The sequence below is a fragment of the Carya illinoinensis genome, chromosome 7, assembly GCF_018687715.1.
Source record: "Carya illinoinensis cultivar Pawnee chromosome 7, C.illinoinensisPawnee_v1, whole genome shotgun sequence".
NCBI lineage: Eukaryota > Viridiplantae > Streptophyta > Magnoliopsida > Fagales > Juglandaceae > Carya > Carya illinoinensis.
The window spans coordinates 6787154-6815018 of record NC_056758.1 but is presented as its reverse complement, the minus strand read 5'-3'; the positions used below and the strand labels follow the sequence as shown (position 1 = coordinate 6815018).

The window sequence follows — 27865 nt, the reverse complement described above, 5'->3', positions numbered from 1 at the left end:
GGCAATATAGTGATCTGAGTCCGCTCCTTTTGGACCTTAAATATCTATATAATAAAAATACTAATTGCCTAAAAATAGGTGTAGACAATGCATGTTCATTATGGAGAGAGCAGTTGCAAATACAAAGATAATGTTGGCGAGGCAGAGCATGCCATGAATTAGATAATGCCAAACTGTTTCAACAAACCCCCCAAAATTATATAAACACAGAGCTCGCATAAGTGGAATCTAACACAACTTCACAACACAATCTTGCACTCAAGACCTCACATCTTTCAGTACTCCCCCCTTTTCAAGCTCGCCAACTAGATCCCTCAATGAGGGAACTTTCATGGCCAAAGTTCTGTAAAGTCTAGAATAACGAGCTCGAGTACCATCGGCAGTCCTTGCGAGGGAAAGCAGGCTCAGAGCCTCGGGGAGTTGAGAGAACACTTGTTTAATATCTTCCAAGGTCATATTTTCCAAAACTGATGGTCTCGGAACAACCCTCACTATCTCATCACCTTTAGGTTCCTGAACCCGGGCATCTGCTTTAATAACAAGTTCTGAATTTGAGTTTGCCCCACACTTAATTATAAATGGGGTTGTTGAGCCAGTGTTAAACTGCAAGACGTTCCACTGAGCCACATCAATTTCAGTACCAGAAGCCAAATCGGCAGATGCTTTTCGAGCATCTGATAACTCTGGAAGGCGGTCATCTTCTTCAGGAATTGACTGCAGCAGTGTAGGAAAAATTGAAATTATCGACCAGCAACAGGGAGAAAAATCTACCAAGTACAGTCTCGGACAAAAGCCCGAAGCAATGGACATAGAAAGGGTATACAAGGGTTCCACACATCCACATGCTCTTATTATCATGTAGTATTTGACCAAAATAGAAAAAAAAAAACAAAAAATGTCAAGAGCATCACTGTTCCAGATGCATTTATAACATGTCCATTGTCTCTGCTCCACCAATTGAATTTATGTTTCAGACCTATACAACTCAGATCATTGCAAATGTAACTACATGAGCTCATTCTTCTGTTTTATCTTCCCGGAGATGCATGAAAAGGAAAAAGATATGAACATTATTGCGTATTGGAAACATGCCTGGTTTCACGATAACCCTGATATATTTTTCATACTTTCTCCGTAAACTTCTTATACCTTATTGTAGCCAAGGCTGCCAGTAAAGCATACACTAATAGAAAAATATATACAATCAAGCTATTCTCTTCCAACAAACAGGAAACAAGAATTGAATACAAATTTTCCCTTGAAAATGTAGAAGTTTTACATACCTCAACCACACGACGAGCATCAGCAATTTGCCTCTGAGCAAATGGATGATCAATATCAAGAAGGGAAGGCATCCGTTCCATAAGTTCATCTAAAGATGCAAGCAATACTTTCTTCTTACTTTTGCTGAGGGTGCTAACAGAGGATTGCCTCAATATATCCTGGTTGGTATATGTTTACAAACTTGCTTATTTCCATACCACATAACCAATCATCAATAAAGCAACAAACTAGTTTCAAGAAAGGCAAAAAACCTTGATTTGCTTCACTATGCCATCAAGGGAAATAAGAGATGCTAATCGTGCATCTTCAGCTGCAGTAGAAGGATTTTGAATAGGCGAATGACCATCTTCCAATGTCAGTAAGGCTATATCACCTCTCATTTGTTGCAAAAGCTGATTATAAACCCCGCAAAAAATGGCATCAGCATATACCCATTCAAACTTACACTAGGAACAAAATATGGTAGACATAGTAATAGTAGAGGTAGTATTTTTCGTTTACGTGTATAGTTCAGTTATTAATTTAGCACAAAAAGTACAGTTGATATTAAGTAACATATTTTCCATGGCAGGGAAATGCATATAGGCTCAGGCAACTATATTCAGTAACAATGATCAACAGAGAGGGGTAAGCACATTAAAATAGAATCCATAGCCATGTCCAATATCAGGCTTACTAACCCTTGTGCCAACATACCGCAAGCAACCTCTTTAGAGCACTAGCATCAGTTTGGCTATTCCATTAGCCAAAACTTGCCTATTATCACACTTTATGACTTTTGCCTATCTCCTCATATTTTGCATATCTACTAGTATTTTTGTCATAATTGGTGAGATGGCATCTTTTGTAGAATCGGTTTGGCTTGGGTGATGCCTTCGAGAGTGGTTGATCTTATTGAGTGTTGCAACAGGCTTCATGCTTGTGCTCAAGTGGATGAGGCTTGGAAGATCCTTTGTCTTATGTGGTGCATTTGGATGGAAAGGAATGAGCGGTGTTTTAACGGTAAGGAGCATACTTTGGAGCAAATCCGGAAACTTTTTTGTGCACTCTTTATTGCTTAGGTTTTCTGCTATAGTGATTAACGGAGCTTCTGTTCAGGATTTTGTGTTCTCTTTCTGTTTCTTACAATATATCTAAGTGTTTTCTTTTGTATATGTATTCTTTTGTGGCCTAGAGCTACATGATTTTCTGATGTCCATCGCCCATACGTAGCGATGGAAACTATACTTTGTACCGGGCAATTGCCTATTCTTTTGATAATATAATTTATTTACTTATAAAAAAAAAAAAAGTATATGTTTTCTTTTGTATACATGGGCTTCACCTATACATTCGTTTCCAATAAAATTACTTCTTACTCATAAAAAGGCACAATGACCCTTATTCTAGGCAGTAAATCTCTTGATTTAACAGGCACAATGACTGGGAATAAGAAGTCAGCAGAAATCCATTGAAGTACTAAAGAAACTGCACTAGAATATGTGAAATGAATATATGATCAAAACCATTGATCTAGGGAAACTTCCGAGGGTGCACGGACCGGGGTTTACTCTGCAGGGGTGGGTCCAAAGGGCCCTGCCTTGGAGAGGTTCCCCGACATAAAAAATAAAAAAAAAATAAAAATTGATCAAAACCATTGATCGAAATTCCAATTTTCATGTGGCATATAAAAAATCATCCTGTAAGAACTCAGTAACCTTGGTTGACTATACTCCAAATAAATATACATATAAATTAAAAAAAACACAAAAAATCTGAAAATTGGAGACTAGGAAGCACCAGACGTGCTAAGAACACTACACTACATAAAAAAGGCACTTTGTATAATTCAAGTACTCTAGTAAAATTTAATCCATATTTTCTGTATGGTATTTCGCTTTCCATTTCAATATACACAATTTTGGATACATAAGAAAAGTTTATTAATTAACAAAAATGGAAGCATTAAATTATACAAAGTGTATACAATAGTTACACCTAGTTAGAAAGAGAAAAATACTAATAAGTTCTTCAAAGCTATAGCTAAAGGAAAACGTTTATGCTGACATCCAATGTATGGTGTTCAAGGAAAAGTTTTAGTTTCTCCCAATCCTCAAAGCTTCAATCATTCTCCTCCCTCCACATTCACCACATTAGACAAATCAAGATCATTTTTTCCACAAGCCTTCACTTCTGTTGACTGTCAAGCCAAACATTCCAGCAACAGATAAAAACCATCAACCATTCTGACATTACCAAGTTCAAGCTAAAGACCTTAAAGACAGGTTGCCATAAAGCACTAACAACATCACAATGGACTAATAAATGAACTACGGTTTCCCAAATCCTTCTACACATACAGAACTGATTTATCACTGTAACCCACCGCCTCCTAGGATTATCCAACGTCAGGATTTCCCCTAATGCTGCTAGCCCACTTCCCAAACAAAGAATGTCACTCTCAAGGGAGCTTTACTCCAAATATTCTTCCATTGGAAATGAGAACTTCCATGGGGAGAACACTCATTAAAGCGATTACACTTCAAAGGCCCCTTTCTTGGAAGGCATTCCTCATGGTCTTCTCTTCCTGGCTTAACCTAACTTAGTACAACTGGGCATTGATGAAACAAGCAAATCAATTTTCCAATCCTAGGCTACAATATTAAATTCACTTCTCATTGATTGGAGCCTTCCAAAAATCTGTGAATTATCTGCCACCAAATAATCCTTAACCAATACAATAGTAAAGAGGACCACACCACACATCATAACAAAAATTTATCTCCGAGCCATTTCCAACCTTGTATCTTATGAATCTAGAGAACTGCCGCCAACCCCTTCAGATTTTCTTCCTTAATCCTACCCATAAAATCCCATTAACCTTGTTAGGCCACAAATCCAAACCCACCCCCCCCCCCCCCCCCCCCCCCCCCCCAAAAAAACCCCGTGCCCCGGAACTACCATATTTTATCTCTATCACCTTCCTTCAAAGCCAAAAGCTTTGGCTCTCCCTGGTATGGTGCCATGACTACTCTCTCAGCAAAAGCTCTCTTAAAAGGGATCATTCTCTGCATGTCTCTCACAGCTCAGGTGCATGTCTCTGTAAAGATGGTGGCTCCAAGGTAGCACAAAAAATGCCGATGAGATCAACTGAAGGTTCTGCGCATCAGGCTGTGGTCCCTAAGGCACAAGTGATGGCATATTCGGCCTCCCCACATTTTGTATTGACTTTACAGGAACTCTGCAGCTTGGCACTTGGCCTTGAGTCTGAGACCTCACTACAGATGGTTATGGGGTTTGGGAGGTTGAGGTAGCTCTTGATGTGAGAGAATCCTCAGGAAATTGGTTCTCGGCATTAAGGTGGGTGAATTTTGTTGGGGTCTGAGACAATGAGGAGGTTTGTACTGATTCAAGAACTATCTCTGGTAACGGGGCCGATTTATGTATTAGATCAAAGTAATATTAGTTCAGAAAAACTCAATAACAGCAGTGCTAACCTGAAAATTATATATATATATACACATGCATGTGTGCGTGTATGTAATTTGAGGGCATGCTCTAAATTTCAGGAAAAAAATGTTAATTATAACACATTTATCGAGACATGCAACACAATGATGGTTTAACAAATATGACTACCTTTACTTATCAAAAAAAAACAAATATGACTACCTTTCTTCTTTTGTGATCAACAGATTCCAGAGCTGAACGCAGCTTCACGACTTGTGCTGCATCTTCTGCCTCTTCTGTCGCCAAGGTACCAGCAATATCCTGATACAAGAATGAAATAATAGGCATGAGTCCAATGAGATCTAGTCAAAACATCTTCTAGAGTGGAGAAATAGGACAACATCATAAAAAAAGAACAGGAAGAATAAACAAGTATTATGTCATTTGTACTTCGCCTCGCCTATTTTAGTAAAATGCTTATTTACTGATTAGAAAAAAAGAACTGCACCATTTTACTTATCCAAAAAAAACAAAAAAAAAAAAAAAGAAAAAATATGCCATTTCGAGTACATTATGAAAAATGTTGAAAGACAAATTAAATTATCGGTAAAAAAAATTTGAGTGATCATAATAATAGACGAGCTCAAGTATATAGGACACATGAAAGAGCAATGCCTATACATGCTAGTTTAGTGATACAAGAAAGTCATGAAATTCATGCTACTAAAATCCATTACAACCAACCAATGAAGTATTGAAAAATAAAGTTCTGAACTCATCCATTGACTGCTTTCGATCTTCAAAGCTTCTTTCATTCCTCTCCCTCCAAATATACCACCAAAGGCATATTGGGACCATCTTCCATATTGTTGCAACTCCAAGAAGTTAGAACATTGATCACCCTTCTCGGCATCACCCTAGCTAATCCCTCCCAAGCAAAAATTCATTCCACAAGGTAATGGCAATCTCACACTGAAGTAGTAAATGATCAATGGACTCCCCCACTCTTTTTGCACATAGAACACCAATCCATGACAATAACTCGATGTTTCCAGAAGTTGTCTAGTGTGAGGATCTTCCCTAAGGAAGCCGACCATTCAATGAAAATTTTCTTTAGGGGTGCCTTTGTCTTCCATATTTACTCTTCCATGAGAATGGATTTGCACTATGTGTATTCATGACTTGGTAGAAAGAGTGGACGGTGAACTTCCCGTTCTTAGAAAAGAAATCTTATCTTCAACTCCTCCCCTCATACGAGTAGAGTACACTTAAAAGACAATTTAAAATTGAGATGCAGCAATATAAAGAACCAAGCACCTACGCAAGGATCCTCATTGCAGCAGCAGAGGTTGTACACTATAAAGCTACGCTAAGACATGGTGGTAGACACCTAGCGGTCGATCCCTCTTTCACCAGGGAAAGTGGGAAGGGAATGAAGGGTTGGGGAAAAAGATGTACGCAAGTGATGATGCAGAATAGATGCCTAAAAGATTTTATCAAGCCCATGCACACATTTGCAAATTGGCAGGTGCTATTTTAAAATAGCTCCCACCTAGGACATACCCTCAAGTGCTGCAATTGAGAAGTGTAGACCCGCTTTGCATACTCAAATAAAAGTTGCCCCAGAGCGTCTGTACTGGGGGGCAGCGCAGCACCAAGTCCAGCCATCCAACCGTCCATAATGGCTGTAGAAAGAAGCTCCAACTGACCAGTTGTCCCCCCTGATGCATCGTCTCCAGTAACAGACAGAAACTCAAAGTTCTCCGCCAGCCAGGATCTAATTTGGCGTTGCAGCTCGCCCGCTGGAGTGTGGACAAAAAGAGCAGCAAGAGCTTTGTTTCCAATTGCAAAACTTTTGGCTTCATCTTGTATTTCCCTAAGCTTTCCACCAGTTACCTGCTGCCTCCAACTATCCTGTATGATGGACCATTTGCAACATGCAGAAGTATCTTAGTATGAAAGCTTTTAGTAAATAATAGAACAAGTACGTGCATGCATATGCGTGTGAGTTGAGAGGGGAGGGTAAGATTGGCTTCAAAGTCAGAGTAAATAAACACATGGATAAAAAGGTACAAGGCTTGAATAGCAGCAACCTGATCAATTCCTCGTATTTTTAAAACAACTGATGAGAACTTGGATCTCTTTTCTGGTTTTAGATTAACTTTAAAGCCTTGGATATGCTCATCAACATAGCGCACAGGAGATCTCCCTGGACTGTTACCCCGGCTGGAGCTCCTACTGCGTCCACTGTAACCCTTTTCTAGAAAGCACTCAACAGGAGAAACCTGCAAACCAAAAGAATGTGCATTCAATGAAAACCAAAAAAGTATTGGAAGAACATACTTCAAATGAGAGGTAAAAACTGAATTTTAATTACCTTGATGGACTGGAGTTCTGGCGATCTAGCAAGCAGAGATCTAATATACAAAATTCTAACTCGGGAAACAAGCATGGTATCCATTACCCTCTTTGGTTCCATTTTACGTATAAAAGAGAACACCGCATCTCTAATTTCAGCAAGTATTTCATGCTCTCTAGAGGCACCTGCTTTAATTACTGCAGCCAAAACCTGCAAAGCGGAAACTGGACAGTTAGGGGATGCTTGGGAAATGAGATGAGATGAGAATTTTGCAAATAGTAGTGAAATGGTTTGTGAATAGTAGTGAAATGGTTTGAGTTAAGATGTTTTATTAGGTTTTGGGAATTGAGAGAGAAAAAGTTGAATAAAAAATATTATAAAGTTAAAATATCATTAGAATATTATTTTTTAATATTATTTTTGTTTTGAAATTTGAAAAAAGTTGTATTAATTTGTGTTTTGTTTGGAAGTTTGGAAAAGTTGTAATGATTAGAATAAAAAGTTGAAGATTTTAATTAAAAAGTGTTTGTGTTTAAGTGATGTTTGGGAAGAAAATTATGAGAAATTTTGAGATGAGATGAGATTAGTTTCCCAAACATGCCCTTATTCATTTCATTCTTTTCTCTGGGTATAAGGTCTCACTGACAGAACATAATTAAAAAAAAAAGATATTCACAACAGAAATACATCACGACCAAAGAGAGATATTATTGTTGATGGTGTGCATATTTGATAACCAGAAAGAATGATGATGTGTTGCCAAATTACAATAAGCAGATCACCGATGTAACAACCTATTACAGCTTTTCTTTCAAACCAGAGTTCGACACAACCCAGTGTCGAATGTTGCTAAGAGAGTTAAAACGATAGTCTTCAAGAAAGTGCCATTCTCAAAATTTTGATAATCAATTACAATACAAGTCAAATCACACCTTATCATTAAATAAGTAAAATTGTTTTTTTTTTATAAGTAAAAGATAATTTATTAATTCACGTAATTAGGCAAAGCCCGAATAAGTAAAATTGTAGGACTATGATAATTCATACTGTTGAAATTCCATGATCCTCCTACGGCGAAAAGAAAGATTTTAAATAGAAGATTTTTTTATTGGCACCAGGTGTCCGGGAACCAAATCCTGACTAATCCCAGGGGTGCACAAGCTATCGGCAAAGAGTTTTTCGCAAGCGCACTTTATGTAGTTCAAGGGGAAACTCTCCAAGTCTAAGGATAATTATTTGTAGTCTTAGAGTATGTAAGCTCCATGCAGCCCCTTTGAAAAAAAGTGGGCCACACATGGGACCCACATGAAAAAACTAACTTTTTCATGGTGGCACTTTTTTTCAAAGGAATCGTGCAAGCCTTTCACATCCTAGGACTATATCTAGCATTACTCCCAATCCAATGGCTCCAAGAAATTGTTTGCACCCAAGGGTTTCTACCCTTAGACTTGGAAGGAGCAAACCACCAAGACCAAGGCTATTACCACTAGAGCCAAACCCTAAGGGTTCAAACTAGAGGAGTGACAAATTATATATGTAAGGCTTGTCATGATAGACAATGGTTAACTTTTCTTTAAAGACAGATAAAAAAAGTAAAATGATGGAAACCATCTCATCCATTTTTAAATTTAATCACAAGGTGACAGTAAACTCCAGATTGTATAGCATAAGAATTACAAAGCATACCAGCATCAAAAGTTTGTTTGCTCCATCCGAAATGGCAGCAAGGCTGTCATGTTGCTCAGGATCAAAGTCATTCAAGGCAGCAGTAAGATACTCTCCTGCTGGCGTTGTTTTCACTTTCTCAGAGCCAGATTTCACTAGAGCAAGAGTGCCATCTGTCTTATCCGCTACCAATGGCAAAGGAACAGCATCCATAGAGCGGCCTTTATTATAGTTATTATTATCAATCCTGCTTTTAAAAAATGACAGAAATTTCATAAGCAGATATAATGGTAAAAAGTAAAATTCACAAAGCAATCCCAATGTAGAATTGAAAGTATACCTCGCTTGGTCCCGAGGCTGAACGTTCACTGATCCTCTGGGTAATGGACTTGATGCCTAAAAGAAAATCAAAGAAATAAAAAGGCAGAAGCACCATTTAGATGGACCCATGTGGCATAATCACCAAAATAAATCCATACTCACTTTAGTGCATGCAAACCTTCAAAACAGAGCAATATAGTTACGAAAAGTCCCATAGCTAAAAAACTTGGCATGGCATCAGTTACATATATATTTATGATCATATACAATAATCAACACTTTTTCAAGGTACAAAAATTGTTCTTTCCTACATAAGATATCTCAAGAGTAGTGAACCCAGCAAAACAAGGAACAGAATGTTGTTAATTTGGAAATATATGGAAGCAAGGTGTGGGTAACCACGTCATTGAGAAGGCATCACCCTATTCTTATCTTACATGTCTAAAGATCTTGAAATATAGGAATGAGCTCTATTAATTGAAGAACAATTTCTAATAACTCACCAGCTTAACCCAAGTTTCAATCAGATCACTCAAGCTTCATTGAAGAATCAATCACCAATGAGTTTAAAAATATTCTGAGGTGGCACAGTGGTTAATTTGCATTGGCTGAAATGAAGAGAGTTTCTACAAATAACTACCACTTGACCATTCTATGCCTACTTTCAATAGGTCTGCCTCATGTTTTACATCAAATGTGCACTGTATGTCACCATTAAAGAAGTTGTCTGGATCAAATTCCAATGGAAAGTATGCAGCATATACACAACTTTAAAATGTTGAGATTGGATACCGTCGAAATATGCATACGGGAATGTTAAAAATGATAATTTTGCAATATAGATATTCACACCATTAGAAGAAAGAATTATTCCAATCTTAGATGACAGAAAATCTACCTGGGCCGAACCAAGTGAAGCTGCTTTCTCTGTTAATCTATCAAACAATTTCTCATTTTCTTCATGCAACCTCTGCAACAGCAGCATACAAATCATTCTAATACAATATACTACTGAAGGGTGCACAATGGCTCAAGTTTTTCATTTTCAGGGACTTAAAAAGTGGATCTAAACATACGTCCTCCCACAAATACAAAAGCAAAAAGACAAATAGTGAGAGCATATTTCAATACTGGCTCTGGCTAAAGACAGACTCACTCCCATCCTACCTAATCCTAGAAACACATGAATGGCATCCAATATTATTCACAAAAAATTTTTAGAGACAGGCATGGGCAGCCGTGGGTTTACCTTTTGGCTATGATAAGTATCCCAAGTATCGAATCAAAAGTCAACACATGGAAACAAGCATTTCCACAATCTTGAGAATTATACGTATATATAGATGCATATTTCCATCAGTAGGATGGGCTGAGAGGTGGGAACGGGCAATTTTGAGACACCTGACACTTAAGACTCAGACCCACAAAGATAAGAAGCTAGCTAGTTAGCCGTCACTAAAAAGATGGCACTCGTCAGATTGTTAAGTATAACAGACCTTGACAAGTGGAGAGAAAGAAATCCCTAGAGGAGCCGCTGCCGCCGCCGCCTGTCCGGCGAGTAATAATACACGTCCGGATAGGACCAGCGGACACCGGCAACGTCACTAAAGGGTATTCAGCGCCGGATATTCTTCCAGTGCCCTCGGTCTTTTTTTTTTTTTTTTGGGTTCTTCGCCTCTGCCTGTCAGCATTCTCGGTGGAGCCACAGGCGTCTCTCCTCATAGAAAAGTGCGACAAGTCCTGGCGACCTCTTCGCTAGCCTCTGACGTCGGCCTATCTTTGGTGACTGGTTTTTTTTTTTTTTTGGGTTAAGTTTATTTTTCCGAGATCTGCCAAGAGCAACGGCCCCGTTGGCTTCCACAAATCTTATTGACGGACACCGGCGACCTCCCGAAGGGCATTTTGCAGTCACTATTTCCTTCCGATGACTGGTTTGTATTTCACAGTTCCCGTAGCCTTTTTCGACAGAATGAAGCCCCCTTTCAACTTTGAAAGCCCCTGCTTTTGAAGTTGAATCAGTATGGGTCAAATGGTGCATTTTTGGGTGGAATCGAAGGCTTTTGAGTTTTTACCAGAAGCTTGGAGGTCTTCATTAAAAATAGTGGAGGGGCATAAGGGTTTGGAGATCTATAGAGATGGGTCGGAGTGGTATAGAACGGTTGGTAGCTATGGTGGGAGTAGCATTAAAGGTGGGGAGAAATTCAGATATTACAAAACACTTGTGCGAAGGTAACAAAGAATTTATGACTCAACAATACTCCAACAAGCATGGTTGGTATCTACTGTCACCGAATATGGTGGAGGTGGCCGGCGGAGTGTTGTAATAATTCCTCAAGGGCATGAAGGACAAGGTTGGGAGAAGTTTGTTGCAGAATTATGCAGAGTCGCGGATTTGCTCTTTGATGAGGGGTCAAGGAAGGAAAATAAGAATGAGAAGGTCAAAGACCCAAGCACATCCACGGTGGCGAAGCGATCATATGCAGTAGCTCTGAAGATGGGTCATGCTTCTGTGGCTTAGAGTGAGGGGAATGGTGAAAATGGTCTGCAAATCACACAAGCTCGGAACCAAATTGAAGCGATGCAAAATTCTCTAAATGTTATGGAAACCCAACTTGTCGAGTTGAAGACAGTGATAGCTTTCTTGTCTACGAAAATAGACACGCTTTCAGCTGGAGGCAACAGGGTTGTTAAGACTAAGATACACCCGATTCCTTTAAATTCAAATAAAGGAAAACAGAAGATCAGATTTGGCCTTGTCCTTATAACTAGATCCAAGAGAGCGTGGCGGGTCAAAAGGAAATCTAGGTTATTTGAAGTGGGCTCTACGTCGGGTGTTGGTGTAGAGAATGCAGTAATGGAGTGTCATTCGCCTCAGGTAACACAGGATAAACCATTAGGCGGTGTTACACCCTTGCCTGAAAATGGTAAAGGAGATGTAGGATCTGCTATAGTTGCACATATAGGGTCGCCTGAGGTGAAGGGACTTGCTATCACCCCAAAAGCTCCAATGGGGATGGAAAGAAACAATAGAGTTGATGAGGAGGTACGGAACTTGTCATTGGTGCCTTGTGTGGAATGAAGTCCAAAATTGGGAATGCAGTTGGTTAATGTGTCTAAGGATAATGTTGCTCCCCTGGTCTCTTTTCCTCTGATAGCAGATTGGATTCTACCTAAAGTTAACGAGATTATGCCTTTCATGGGGATTTCACATGAGGATGCAAAGACCAGTTCAATGAACTAATCAATACGATCAAGGCAAGCCACGTGCTTGAAACCAAAAGTTTCAAGGAAACGGGGAGTTACAACGTCTTTCTTAGGCAATTAACTACGACGCTAAGGGAGGTAGCTCAAGTAAGGGGAAGTCTAAAGGGAGGGTAATGTGAAGACGGGAAACACAAGGGGTTGGGGCTGGGGTTGGGGTTTGGCTTGGATATTAGTTCTACGAGAAACAAGGGATTGGGGGTGGGCGTAATTTTTTGGGTATTTTGGATAGTTTTGGGATTAGTGTATTTTGGGCTGTTTTTCACGGACTTTTTTGGGTCATTAGGGGCTCTTTATTATTGGCTAGGTGTTTCCTTGTATACATTCAATATACTTGGTTACTCCTTTTGATATATAAAATATTTTTACTTATCAAAAATTAAAATAAAAAAACAGACCTCGATCAATGCATCACGTTTTTTGAGTTCCTCTTCAAGCTTCTTGGTCACAGTCACTGCTGAAGAATCTATGCCATCCACAGTTGCATTGGAAGATGACACTCCAGGACCTTCTGAGCCAGATTTTGATCTGGCTTCAGAAGGTTGAAGAGCTTCATTGAGTTGTGATTCAATGCTTCTCATTTTTGCCTACATCAGAAAGGTGATAACAAGAAAATACTGAAGAGATGCAACATGTCAAGAAGAAATTTCAAGAAGTACAGTGCAACTTTCTATAGTAAGTGAAATTTGAGTCAAAATAGCATACAGCCGAGTTCCTTCACAAGGAACTTGCTAATTGATCATACATTGATAACTCGGGTCCTTAATCCAAGTTCCTTCACAAGGAAGATATTGCAGTCTTGAAGGCTAATTTATTACATGCTTTCCATTTTTCTTACAGTCACATATGTCATCCAGATTCCAGCAGAGAAAGGCAAAAATACAAATAAATAGATATATGAATAAATCTGTGTTGCAATAACTACTATTGAGTAAGCACTACAACTGTAATTTACATTTTCCCAAGTTACCCAATCTAATTGATAGAATGATTTTCAGCACTCTTGAATCTCTATCAACATGAACAGCCCGAAGGTATGAACTGAAGGTATGGTGTGCAAGGAATTTTCAAGTGCCATAACTCAGACACTTGATAAAGAACAAACGGTTGAGCATTTATCAGTATAAGATTAACATTTTTGAAAAGATATTCCAACGCAGTGCATGGAAACTTGCAATAGAAACTTCTGTTATATAAGTATATAAATCTTCATTTAGAAGCACAAAAGTGCAGCCCAAGTACTCATGATGTCAAAAGAGACATCTATCGAGAAGGAGAAACTATTATGTCTACCATACGTGAGAGGAACCAAAATATCGATATGCATGTATCAACATAACATTGACAATTTCCCAATGGCCCTTGGACCAATTGGCATCTCCTCCCCACATAAATAAGGGATTGAGGGGGAAGTCACGGGCTAAATCCCGTGCATGTACATGAGTTGTGTATTTACATTTTTTGACAAAAAAAAGGTAATGGACCAACCTGCAAAGTCTGAATTGTCAACTCTTGTTGTTGTATCTGCATTTTTTTATCTTGCTCCAACTGTAATAGCTGAGCAACTTGATTTCTAAGCTGAGCATTTTGCTCCTTCTCAATCTTATGCTTATCCGACAGCATAATATTTTCCGACTGCATCAAGATAATAAAATATGCTCACCTAAAACAGGAAATATGATCTAACTTGACAGTAAACTATCAATTCAAAACACAAAATATGTTGCATAGCTAACCAAATCTATCGCTTATGTAACCTTCAATGAAAAAGCATGATAAATAAGTAAATAAATAAAATATTTGCCAAATAATGCGAAACAGTGGAGAAATAAAAATGAACTGCAAACTATGAAGCAAATACATAGTATAGAAACTTCACTTAAGAGCGACTTAAAGGTGTAAGTTACCAAAAAATTTAAATACCGTGTAAGTATAACTCAAACAAACAAAAAAAAAAAAAATCACTCATATTTACAAGACACATTAAAATATAAAATAAAGAGTATATAGTATCTTAACCATCTTCTATTTGCATGAAGATTGATATATATATGTATTTCCCAGCAAGAATCTTGGTGCTGATTGGTGAATGCGTGTCTCATAGGTTTTTGAGATACACTGCTTCTGGAGGGGAATAGCAACAGGGTTCATTTCTGACATGTTAGTGTCAGAATTTTTCACTTGAGTGCCCCAAGACAGGCAAAATGTTAATATTACAAGATTTGGTGACCTCATGGTTGTACCAACATGGCTTTATTTTGTTTCTCCAGCAGCTCTCCAGACAATCTTGATGAAGATAATTTGATTAAATGAGCACATTTGGGATTGATTGATGCAAGTGCAGAAGGAATGAGGAGTATGTAGATCATCCCTTGCAGCGTTGTTTTGGGTCTTCAGAGCTGCTGACAGTTAGCATGCATAGTTTGCCGAAAGAAGGTCATCCTGAAAAGGGTTTTATGTGGAGTTCTGGGCCGGAACAAACGAATCAAGCTTCTGAGAGTAGAGCAGGGCCAACACATCCTATCAAGCCATCTTTCTAGTGTTAGTGCTTTCCAGTTTAGGTGTTTGTATGCTCTCCATATACATAAGTTGCATTAGCTTTAGTCTTTTACATAATCTGTATACCTGCTTTAAAATAATGTATCTATGTAACTAAACAGAACACTATTTACTTTGGATCTATTGAATCAAATATACAACTCAAATGAAAATAGAGCATTCCCACTTCTTATTGCTCTACATACCATCAATTCCCAAAAACAACTGAACCAATTAGCACACAGGCCTTCTACCCAAATAACTATCACATTCATCGAAATAGAATGAGAGGAAAGATATGATAAGCTAATATCTACAAGATACAATAAGTTAACAAGGGTGAAAAATGTCAAAAACCCATACAAACAAATAAATTGTTATAGAATTTAAGAACTATGGCAAACCCATGGAAGTTATAAAACCTTTAAATCCGACTGCAGTGTAAAAGAAACTTTCCACGCCTTCTGAACTTCATTGAAGAGCAGGACAGACTGATCATTTGCATCTTTTAGAGCTTGTTTTAGTCCCAAAACCTCTTGTTCCAAATCTTGGATCTCCTTGTCCTTTTCATACAACTCTTTACGGGCATCATTTGCCTACAATAGCCATCACAAACTATTTCAGAGAATAAAATGTGTCACAATCATGGTTTTCGCTATTGGAATTTTTGGTCTAACGCCCCTTGTGTCCAAATCAAGATTCACTACCTGTACTTTTTTCAAGAAATAACGCCCATGTCAAGGCTAATTGCCAATCGGGTCCCTCCGTTACAAATTACGTCCACCCTAATTAACGACAAATACATGGTAGTCTTACTAACTACCACACAAAAACTGAACTCTTTTACAAAATATCATTGAAATAAAAGTATAAAATGTACAAATTTTTTTACATTAAAAAATAACTTTAGAATATATTTTACAAAAAGCAGGGAGGGCAAAGGGGCAACTAATTGGTGGGGTAGCCAAGATCTCGCTGCCAAAAGAGTCCAATAGCCTCCCTTTCCCACACCCTTCCTAGCTCCTTTGTTTAAATATTTTTTAAAATTATTATCTTCTTGTAATTAATTATATTCTTTACTTTTTTCTAAATTCATTTTTTTAAGAATTGAATTTTCTACGTGGCAATTAAATGGAATAGTTAATGGGCAGATCTAACTAATGATAAAAAAGGAATTTTAGATTTTCATAGTTGTTCTTACGTGAATTCTACTCAGACGGTACTTGCCCAAGTACGATGTGCCAAAATACAGGAATATGTTTTGTCAAGTCAGCACCATTATTTTGGGGAGAGAAAAAAAAAAATCTCAAATCAGCTGCTGCCTTAAACCGAAGAAGAGCTTCCTTTTCAACATGATCTTTACCTAAAACTTTTTATGGCACTTTTTTTCTCTTAGATATAGAGTTCTGTATCCCAAAAAATTAATTAGTTGGACTCCCAGCATGTGTATTTGGACCACCCTTACAACTGTAAATGAGAAGCTTCTCCATTCTTTTTCCAATGTTTTTCTCTATGGGATATTTTTCTCTAAGGAATAAAGTCCTTGCAGCTCAACATAGGGCTGTACAGGAACCGGCCGGACTGACCTACACTGACGGAGACAGGATGCCATAGTCAAGAACCGGCCGAAACTGGTGGAGAGCCAGTGAGTATGTGGCAACAAATAGAGAAAACCGATATCAGCCAGTTCGGTTCCAGAACCTGGTTCAAATTGCTAAACCAGCCAATTAAAGAAAATATATTTTTTTATATGTACTATACTCAAAACGTATCCATAACATATGAAAAAAATATATATAAGTGGAACCACGTCGTTTAAAAATTATATCGTTTTCTTCCCTCCTTTCTTCTTCCCCGATTCACTTTCTCAGTTTGTCTCATCCTCTCTCTCTCACCTCTGCAACACTCTCTCTATACTGTCTCAGACAACCGTCGCCGCTAGGGGGACCGAGAACCGACCGTGAACCACCAGAGAACTGCCAGAGTCAATACAGCCAGTGTTTCTCCACCCCCATCGACTAGTACTGTCAGTTGCTCCTCCCCATTTTCTCTCATTGGTCAGCGTTGGTTTTGCCCAAAAACTGCACCAAAGGGGTCAGTTTTCACCCCTAGCTCAACAATACTCTTAACATATTGGGGTTATGCCACCCCAACTGTCCACACACCAGTTATTATCACCAAAAGGCAGATTATATTCATTAATCAAAAGTACTGCAATGAAGTTGCTCCATACAGGGCACAAAGTTGTCAAGAGCAAACTATAAGCTTGTCACGAAAGGAACTTACAACATCTCTCCATTTTTTTATTGTATCTCGATTTCCAAGGCTTAGCACAGCATGTCGGGCTCTGGCAGAGAAATTCAGAGATGATAATGTCTCAGACAAATTCTTTACATTTGGACACAGGTTAACAATCATCAAAGTTTTCGAACTCCCACCTACAGAAAGAATAATATTATAAGAAGCAACAAGAGATGCTTAACCAACTAATTATCATTTAGAAAGAAATTAAAAGTAATGAATTATGCACAACAAAAAGGAATAAATATAATTATATGTGCCAATGAAATTCTTTCGTACACCTAGCTTAAGCAAGATTCAATCATGCTGATAAAAAGGAATGGAAAATATATGCTTTTAAAGAGGAACATGAACTTTAAGTCAAAACTGTAGTTAAAAGTTACTTTCAAGAAAACTGTAAGCCTTGTTTTTAATACTCAAACAAAGGGTACAGACCAAAGATTCTATATAGCCACAGGAGTTACAGAAGTAGAAAATTAGCTTCGAGCAGAACTCAGATAAATATCCAAATCAAAAATGGGCCATATTTAAAATCAAACAGGCAACAATGGCAACTAGGCATTCCTTTAAAAAAATCAATGATCGGATAATAAATTTACTTGTCTACTAAACAAACAGGTATAAAGCACCACAAGCAGGCCCAAGTAAAAATTACAGTTGCCATCATTACCCACAAGATTCACTTGTGTTACTCTTACAAATCTATTATCATAATAAACACCACCATAACTTTGCATACAAGAAGGGGAACTGAATACCTAGTGAATCTCCAAGTATCTGTGTTAGTGTTGAATTTTCATAAGGAACAACGTCCTTCTTTGAGGTCAAAGATGACAAAACATCCCCCAACCTGCATATGCAACAGAAAACACAGTAAGAAGAGAATGACCACAGCAAATAATGACAATCCCGCATGCTGAGATTATAGCTGCTACAACTTATACAAAAGAATTGAACAAAAAATTGCCGTCTGAAGCCTCACCCACGACACCTAGATCAATTGATCATTAGATGAACATGGTATGTTGGTTAACCACCCAAGTATATACTACATGGGACTACCAATCGTTGTGCTTGGGATAGGAAAAATTGTGACTAAAACCAATGGGAAGTGCAATTGCTGGCAGTCCCGTGGAAAGAGATTCGAGTTATGCTGATAAGCAAGCAGCCAGTCCAAGTTCAAAGATTGCTACATGGTAAAAAATGAGATTCGTCGCATACGCTGAAAGTGATTTCATAACATGTAGCAGCTCCGTCACATGCTCCCCACTATCTTCTTCACCAATTGAACCTTCACTTCCAGCCAAATCTACAAGAGATAGCTTGCTGTACGAGTTCTCCCCAGTAATCAAATTGGTATAATATATATGTATTGTGATGATCCTGACAACAATGAGGTAAGAAATAAACACAGATAAGTAAGAGGAGAATTACGCAGCACTATAGACATGCCCAATTGACACGCATCTAAAAACACGAATAACTAGAAACTTGGGCTATATCATATTTCTCCCTGTATGCAATTGACAAGTTATGTCATTACCTAAAGCAAACATCTAGTTGAACTTCTGAGGAAGTACAAATGCAGATTAAATTCTTTTTAAACTGAAAGATGAAAATATCTCCTCTTTCAAGAACAAGACCAACGTTAAACCAGTGGGCTACCTCCTACAACTTCAATCCTCACCTTTGCATTGCCCAACCAACCAAAAAAAAGGATCTACCATCTGAAAATTATATAAACATCAATAGTGTATACAATCATTCTGATTTGACGGCTCTCTCCATTTCACTCTAATCAAATATGGAAAACAACTAGCATATTTAAAACACTTACGGACTTTCTTTTTTCTTCTTTTGATATTAAAAAAATGCAAAGTGCAACTCTACAACATAAAGACTTTCAAGAATCATGTCCTAAGTTTTGGGCTTTGCCTATATATTCGTTTATAATAAAATTTCTTCTTATAAAAAAATAAAAAAATAAAAAGGAATCGTGTCCTAAGCATTCAATGAGATAGTAAAGAGTAGGCTGTGAATTTTTTAAAACTAATTCGACAAAGATGCAAAAGGCTTCTAGAGTTTCCTAGACAATAGGCATTCATTGCAATCGAGGGCACACCCTGCTGGAGAGGCGTGTTCAGGAATGACAACAATAACTCTGAACTAACTGGATAAGCATCTCACTTGAAAACTTGATACTCTTACAACAGCAATGTGACAGGATTCCACTTTGAAGGACAGATGGCTTATAATGTTAGCCAAAATTATGTTAGCTCAAAGCATAACCGCAATTTAATAAGGAACCATCATATAATTTAAAAGAGTTGCATCAAGAACAAATTTTTTTTTTATAAATGAGTTGCAACAAGAAAAAATTAAACTAAAGTCATGCTTTTTCAGCGCACAGAGATAAGATCATACAGGTGAGAAACATTGAACTTTGACATGTCATCTCCCCGGCTCTGAAAAGCAGCCTTCAAGATTCTAGAGAATTCCAATGGATTATCAACGCTTTCCCATACGAGTTCTATAGAAGATTCTGGTGGTCCCATTCGAACCTTTTGCAAACTGCCCCCTGGTTTCAAAAGCAAATCTCGAGCCTAAAAGAGCATGGAACGGATCTAGATTAGAATATGGATTAAGCTATGTTAAAACTGTCATCTTACAAAGTTTTTCTGGCAAATAAGAGATGAATTTAAAGAACCTGTTCATTGTAGAGCTCGAAAACTGTGACAGAGAATTTGAATTGAGATGTGGAAGTTGAATCTGAGTTGGCTAAATCAAACAACTCCTCAAAACAGCGGGCATATAAACCGCGATCATGACTAGATCCTTCCTAAAAAAAGGCAAAATCATATCAGAGATCCAGTTCATTTCGTATAAGAATATCTCCACATTGATTTTAAAGGGAAGGAAGGGAGAAGAGGAAGAGAGCAAAGAATCAACTACAAAAGGAGAGGATTCAAGGTCAAATGGAAAAGTACTGATCAATTCTACTTTTCATAATTAACCCCTTAACTAAATCCTGACTAGTTGGAGTAAGCTACAGGGACCATTTTTCTAAAAGTCACATCTAGGCCTATACTCGAAAAGGACCAGCCAATATTACAATTAGAGCTTGAAATTATTATGAAGGGCAAGAACTTCTCCCGCTCAACAATATGGGATCTCATTCACCACCTTCTAATGCGCAATCAAATCCAAAGTATAACACTTTTTTTTAATTCCACCTGGTCTTGTCTAGGGCCATGTCCCCATTAACTTCAACCCAATTAACCCCTTATATTGGACCAAGAAATATCAACACGAAGACTCAAATAACCACACCTTAGAAGTGTCAACACACAATGGAAAATGTGAGATCACACAAACAAGTACATATACATATATATATATTTTATAAGTAATAATCTTTATTGAATAGGAAGGAACTAGGCAATGCCCAAGTACACAACAAGTACATATATTTTTTTATAAGTACAAATAAGTACATTTATAAGTATAAGGTAGATATATATATATATATAGAGAGAGAGAGAGAGAGCAACCATTGTGTGTGTTTTTCCAGAATGGGTTTGTCCATAAGCAAAGATAGAAACATTATATCCATCCAAAGCTGACTGCACCAGTGGCTGAACATCCCTGAACAGTTCAGCTGGACAAAAAATATCAAAGACACCAATCAACATAGGCAAACACAGCCAGAGTATGAATAATTATATAATAACTCCACACAATAAAACCAGGCTGTGATGATTGTGACAGAAAATTAGAGAATGAATGCTATGATCACCTTGTCCAACATGGGGTCCATAAACTCTGTCAAATTCAAAGTCTTTCTTGGGAATTAAATTTGTATCATCACCAGTATTAATACGGATAGTGCACTCATCAGGAAATTCGACAACAGGGGGTCCTTCATCTTCAAAAAGTGGTCTTGAACGACAAAATACCTTTATATTTCCTGGAAAAATCATTTCAAGCTTTAAATCAAAAGGGCAATGAAAAAACCTTTTGACATATATGCATGCATGCGCGTGAGCGTGTCAGTGTGTGGGTATGAATCAATGTCTTGGGATGGGGGCAGGGGGAGAGAGACTTTCAAAATGGAAACTCGCAGAAGGGTACCTTTGGCTGTCAACAAGTCATTAAACAACCTTCTCTTCTCACTGATCAAAGGGGAAATTCTGGCCTCAGTTTCAAGAGCAACTTGATCTGACATTTATACCATTAAAAAACTCAACACTGAAAACCTTGAGAAGCACAAGATTGCGTGAGACATATCAAAACTTCACATGCTTCACATACAACCAAATGGCATAATATAAACCCATACCTAGTTTACGGGTTTTCTCAGCAAGAACACCTAAATATCGTGTAACACGATCTAGTTTTGCATTGGAGTATTCCTGCAGCTCATTTGCCTCTTGCCTCAACTCCAAGTAATCTTCTCTTGCAAGCTGCCCAAAATATGGGATACACTTGTCAACAAGAATATCTAACACTATCACATGCTCCACATACACACCTGCTAAATTACTGTGTAAAAACCACCACCTAAACTCAATAATTGGCAACTGGAGCAATGTCATGATTTCAAATTCTAGAAGAGATCTAGCGACGTTGATTACCTTGAAAACAAATGAAGAGAAACCCTGATAAATTTCCTGTTACTTTTAGATTTATAAGCTCTTAACTTCTCTAGCCACTAACCCATACTGTTGACAGAAGCTCGAATGGTAAAACAGAGCTCATGCACCACTTATCTGTATGTGTTATCATTTAAAATTATTAATACAATCATTTTGTTGTGACCCTACATATAAATCCATGAGAAAAGGCCAACCAATTTTTTTTTTCCTCATAAAACCAGGCTTGTTGCTTAAATTGTGATTAACCTGTAGAAAGGAAGTGCATTGACACGCAAATCTCCAAGAAAATTAAGCCCACCAATGTAACAAAAATCCCCGCTAAACCTTACCAGTAGTAAATACGATGCAATAAATCTTTCTTATGACTTTTTTTTAACTATGTAGTAGAGTTACATTTTAAGGCCTCGACTCCACGACTCACTGTCCCGACTAACAATATGTGAACTTCCAGCATAAATTAGGATTCACCAGTTAACTAAACTGTTTCAAATCCCAACGCTGCAACCCAATTACAGACGCGTTATTTACCGAACACCCCCACATCCTTCATACGAAGAGAGAACTTTTTCATCTTACCTGTAATGGCAGTAGAGACAAACATTGTAGAATACGCGAACCTTAAAACCCCATTAAAGCAGTGACTTACCACTAATTTAAAACCAAAATTCAAACAATGAAATTTCAACAAATAAATAAATAAAAAGGGAAAGGGAAAAAATAGCTACAAAATAAAGTGGAAGGTAGATAGATGCTAACCTGAACTTTGTCCTTCAAGCGCTGGACCTTGGAGGCGAGCGAGGGCTTGGAAAAATCCGAATGGGGCACGACCGATGAAGTGGAGATGGAGTACCTCCGGACCAGTGGTGCCGCGAGCCTGTTGTGATCGTCGTGCTCGAACGGCGACGTAGAGGTCGTCTTCCTCGGCTCGAAGCCGCTCACCTCCCAGTTCCACCGGTTCCTCTGCTCCCCCATTTGAGACCCTCTCTCTCTCTCTCTCTCTCTCAATCCCAGAGGCTGAGCCAGCTTTTCATCACTGATTCACTGGTTGTAAATTTGTAAAGTGTTTTTTGCTTTTATTTTTTGTTGATTTAATATATATTTATATAAATTAAATTAAATGGAGGGAGGGGGAAGGGGGCTTGGGTTTTTTGGGGAATGGGAGGATTGGGTAATACGGCATCGTTTCATAAGAACGAGACACTCTTCGGCCTTTAGGGTCACATGTATACTTGCGCTTCGAATTCGTTGACGCCTCGCTCTCAGTATTTGTCGGTATTTGTCCGTGTCGTTTAGATAAGGGTTAGCACGTGACCGCGCTCGTGATATTTGAGCCTCCAACGTGTACTGTCCCGATAGGCCGGCTTTTCTCCAATTCTGTACCGGGGAATGCTTATTGAGCTTTCATTTTACTATTTATTATTTATTATTTTAATCCTCGTATTTTTTTATTATCTTATAATATAATATTAAATAATTAAAAATTATTTATTATATTTCATTTATAAATATATTATTTAATACTACATAATAAAAAAATAAATGATGAATAAATTTTTTCAAGCAAAATACCCATATTCATAAAAACAATTTCTAGATGTAATTTTATTCGGAAATTGTGGAGTTGCAACTGAAAGCCCAATATAATGATGCGGCATGTTTGGCAAATATGATAATTAACCAAACTTTTCATTTTATTCTTAAATATTATTTAAAAATAAAATATTTTAAATTTTAAATTTTAAATATTTTTATTTGATCAGTACCTAATTATTATTTAAATACAAAAATTAATAAGACTTCTATAAATTTTAAAACAAAGCACAAAAATGAATTTTTACAAATTTTAAAACAAAAATTATATTAAAAAATTATATTCAAATAATTTTTTAATTTTATCAATTTTAATTTTATCAAAACTTTAATATAATACTTATTTTAAAAAATATTTTTATTTAATTTTTTCTCGTTCATTTTCTAAAACAATACACTAATATCTTCATTCAAATGTGCCCTCCGTTACGCCGGAGACTTTCATTAAGATTCCGAGACCGTCATATATATTTGCTTTTGGCAAAATAAGGAATAAATATGCTCTAGAAGAAAGAAGAAAAACCATTGATCCAGTGCCGAAATTAAGGGCAGGTTAGAAATACTTTTTTAAATTTTTACACAAAATATAATAAATAATTTAATTTTTTTTAAATTTCAATATAACTTTTTCAAATTTCAAAACAATAATAATACTCAAAAATAATATTTTAAATTTTTATTTCAATTCAAATTTCTCATCTTACTTACTAAACATGTCCTAAGAGTAATGCATGGGACAAGAAATGATTTATATAAATCTTAAATAGACAAGTCTCGTGTTTGTAAAAAAAAAAATAGACTCCATCTTGAACAAGTATAATAAAAATAGTGAAATCTACTTTTTTATAAAGAATTTGCACAAGATTGGTCTATTTGAAATTTGTAACATTACTTAAAATGGGCCACACTGTCGCACTGCATTAATAATTCAGGGCTGGTTTGGTTAATAAAAACTAAATTATCTCATCTTATATCATATAATTATTATAATTTTTTTACATTTTTAGATAAAATATAATGAATAATTTAAATTTTTTAAATTTTAACACAAAATGAATAATAAAAAATTATATTATAATAATATTTTATTTTATTTTTAATAAAATATTTTATCTTATTTTATCTATAGCGAGTAACCTAACGAGGCTCATTAGTATCGAGTAATGGATGGGAGAGGCAAGACTGGGGAAAGGGCACTGCGTAGTGCGTGGCTAGTAGAGGGTGGAAACAATTAAAATTCGACGAAAAGAGGTTCAGAAGCTATAACGTCATAATGTGAATGGTGGCCACACGTGACATGAGCCACTGCCACGAGCCAATGGTTTTGAATCAAGGGTGCGGTGGCTGGCAGCTTGAAGGAGATCAGTTCCAATGGTAGACTAGTGTACGTAGAATTTTCATAAGTAGGAAGCCGAAGATCTAGCTTCGAAGTATCAAAATAGATGAAGAGAAAATGAAAAAAAAAAAAATTAAAATATTGGAAAAAACATAAGAAATTGCTGCATTTTTAATTGGGAGTGGAGCAGGAGACTTCCAGCGAGTTTATTTGCTTGGGGTTGGAACATGGAACTGTTTGCGCGCGAGAGAGAGAGAGAGAGAGAGAGAGAGAGAGTGCATGGAATGCATATTGAGTTATTTAAATTTCCTGTCTACCCCACTTTCGGGGGCTTGTTATATTTTAATCAGAAATAAGTACAAAGAAACATAAACTGCGGAAACAAACTGCGGACGGGTCTCTCTCACCTAGATGTGGCAATTTGTACTTGCGAGTCATGTTCGAGAACTCATTTAATATTTTATTAAAAATTAATCAACTCGTTTTATGTAAATAAATTGAAATAATTTTATAATTTATTTGATTTGATTAATATAATTTTATATAAAAATTAAGATCTATATTTAGTAATAACTATAATATTTTAAAAAGAAAAAAAATAAGACAACTTACTAACAAAAAAATATCAATATTTTTCATATTTTAATATAAAATAAAACTAATATTATAAACACAACAACAATAACAAATATAAGAATAAGTCTATAATTATAATCTCAATAATAAAAATATAAGCATATTATGAAATACCAATATTACAACCCAATTATAATAAAATTATAATTTTAAAATAAAATTTAAACGAATTATTGTGGGTTGATTTCAGGTTAAGCGAGTTAATCAATTATTAGCCCATTTATTAATCGTGTCTTAACAGGTCCAACCGTTTTAACCCGAACCCATTTATTAAATCTATAATCACTAATTTCGTGTAGTATTCATGTTAAGTTCAAGAATCGTGTTACATATTGTCACCCTACTCTCATCCTTGTGAGTGAGATTAACTCCATTTTTCACTTTCCTCTTCTTTTAATAAGATAATGGGAGGGGTTGGGTTTATGGAGCCTGATTTATTAGTGTGTCGGCCAAATTTGAGGACCTAACCTGACAATGGTGCGTTACGATTTTTTATCGAATTTTCAAGGAAACTTGGGCCAATTGGCCTAAGCTCAAGCAAAGTGCCAAGCAGAAAATTCACTCGACACTTATCTCAAGTGAAGCTCAAGCAAAAAGTTTGCTCGAAACTCGCTTAACATATTAATCGAGCGAACATGAAGCGCGCTTGACACTCCACTCAAATAAATAATGTAGAAATGTGAAAATTAAGAATTTCACTGTGTGACACTATAAATATGTACTTAATAAACAATATAGCCGCTTCTAAACAATGAATTTTGCCCCAAAGTATATTTTGTGATTCTTACAATAAATTCCTTTATAGTTCTGTGGACATGGGCACGTTGCCGAAATCGTTAATTTTGTGTCATGTGATTGATTTGCTTGTATTTGTTTTTCCTTTGTTTGTCATCTTTTTTCACAATAACTGGTATCAAGAGCCAAGGTTTGGATTTAAGGGAGAATGATGGCAAGAGACAAAGTGAAACTTGGAATCGAGAAGTTCGAAAACACAGACTTCAGATACTATAGGATGTAGATAGAGGACTATCTCTATAGGAAGAGAATTCATCTTCCACTATTGAGAAAGAAGTTGGAGAGTATAGACAATGTTGATTGGAACCTCTTAAATCGACAGGTTTTAGGGATTGTTCGACTGACATTATCAAGATCAATTGTACACAATGTTATTAAGGAAAAGACCATAATAGATCCCATGGCGACTTTGTCTGGTATGTATAAAAATTCACTAGCAAATAATAAGGTGCACTTGATGAAGAAACTGTTCAACTTGAAGATGGCAAAAAGTAAGTCTATTATCCAGTAACTAAATGAGTTTAACACTATCACAAAATCAATCGTCATCAAACCAATTGTTATCTATAGAAATTGAGTTTGATGATTAGATTCGAGTATTGATCCTATTGGCGTTATTGCTAAATAGTTAGGAGGCCATGAAAGTGTCTATGAGTCATTCTACTGATAAAATGAAGTTGAAGTATAATGACATCCGAGATCTAATTCTTGTTGAAGAGGTGCATAGGAAATATTATGATGAGATTCCAGGTCCGAGTTTGGCCCTGAACGTTGACAATCTAGGCAGGGGACATGACTGCTCAAGTTCTAGGAACAAGGGCAGGTAGGGCTGCAAAACAATCGGTCGAGACTAGAAAAATCGAGAAATACGGGATTCGGTTTCAGTCCATGATTCCTCATATCAAACTAGTTCGATCTGGTCCACAATTCCTTGGAACAAAGTGGACCAGACCGACCGAATTATAAAATATATATATTTTTATTTTTATTTTTATTTTTTTATATATTATTTTATATAATTTTCATCTAACTTATTCACATTTATAATATAAAATTTTAAATATTTAATTACAAAATAATATTCTATTAATTAAGTAGTATATATTATCAATTAACTTATAATCAATTCACTATTAACTAATTACTAACATCTACATCTATATCTAATTAAAGTTATTAGATAATTTTTTTTGTAAAATACCTAAGTTGTAAGTAAATATAAAGCAATTGGTAAATTATAAATTAACTAACCTAAGACCAATTCCTCATTATGTATATATGTATATAGCATATATATATATATATATATATTATAATTTATATATAAATATAATTTATAATTTATAATATGTATTATGTATGTATGTATGTATGTATGTATAATTTATAATATGTATCATTGACCATATAAAATTTTTTTAATGAGTTAGTTACATAATCTACATTAATAATTTACTTAATTTTAATTTTGTAATTTAAATAAAATGTTTAATTGATTTATTTAGAAAAAAATAATAAAAAATAATAGGATCGGACCGAATGGACCGACCAAACGGGACCGGACAGAATGGACTGACTAGATGTTCGATCCGGGAAAAATGATGGACCGAATCGGATCGGATTAGACCGTTTTCACCCCAAGGGGCAGGAATAAATTGAGATCTAAACAACAGATCACTTGCTGGAATTGTGGCA

At 36.5% G+C, this 27865-nt stretch overlaps 1 protein-coding gene across 1 annotated transcript; it reads right to left on the bottom strand.

The window, feature by feature from the left end:
- Nucleotides 1-64: 64 nt before the first annotated feature.
- Nucleotides 65-22880, bottom strand: LOC122315285 (kinesin-like protein KIN-14B). The gene is made up of 23 exons (XM_043131112.1): nucleotides 22570-22880; nucleotides 21498-21621; nucleotides 21290-21376; nucleotides 20955-21125; nucleotides 20710-20816; nucleotides 19866-19997; nucleotides 19583-19761; nucleotides 18380-18541; nucleotides 17917-18008; nucleotides 17144-17295; nucleotides 15280-15453; nucleotides 13808-13954; nucleotides 12718-12906; nucleotides 9957-10028; nucleotides 9078-9133; nucleotides 8759-8984; nucleotides 7091-7282; nucleotides 6807-6998; nucleotides 6277-6627; nucleotides 4936-5034; nucleotides 1536-1676; nucleotides 1284-1442; nucleotides 65-714 (listed from the first exon to the last, which is right to left on the bottom strand). Exons 1-23 carry the CDS (start codon nucleotides 22783-22785, stop codon nucleotides 259-261), a joined length of 3876 nt encoding a protein of 1291 aa, XP_042987046.1. The 5' UTR covers nucleotides 22786-22880; the 3' UTR covers nucleotides 65-258.
- Between the last annotated feature and the right edge of the window lie 4985 nt (nucleotides 22881-27865).

Excerpts from the sequence above, each read along its gene's own strand:
- LOC122315285 (XM_043131112.1), bottom strand. The coding sequence starts at position 22,785 with ATGGGGGAGCAGAGGAACCGGTGGAACTGGGAGGTGAGCGGCTTCGAG. Across the intron at positions 21,377-21,497 it reads TGAGAAAACCCGTAAACTAG|ATCAAGTTGCTCTTGAAACT; the intron begins GTATGGGTTTAT and ends TATAAATGTCAG. Across the intron at positions 7,283-8,758 it reads CAAACAAACTTTTGATGCTG|GTTTTGGCTGCAGTAATTAA; the intron begins GTATGCTTTGTA and ends TCCGCTTTGCAG.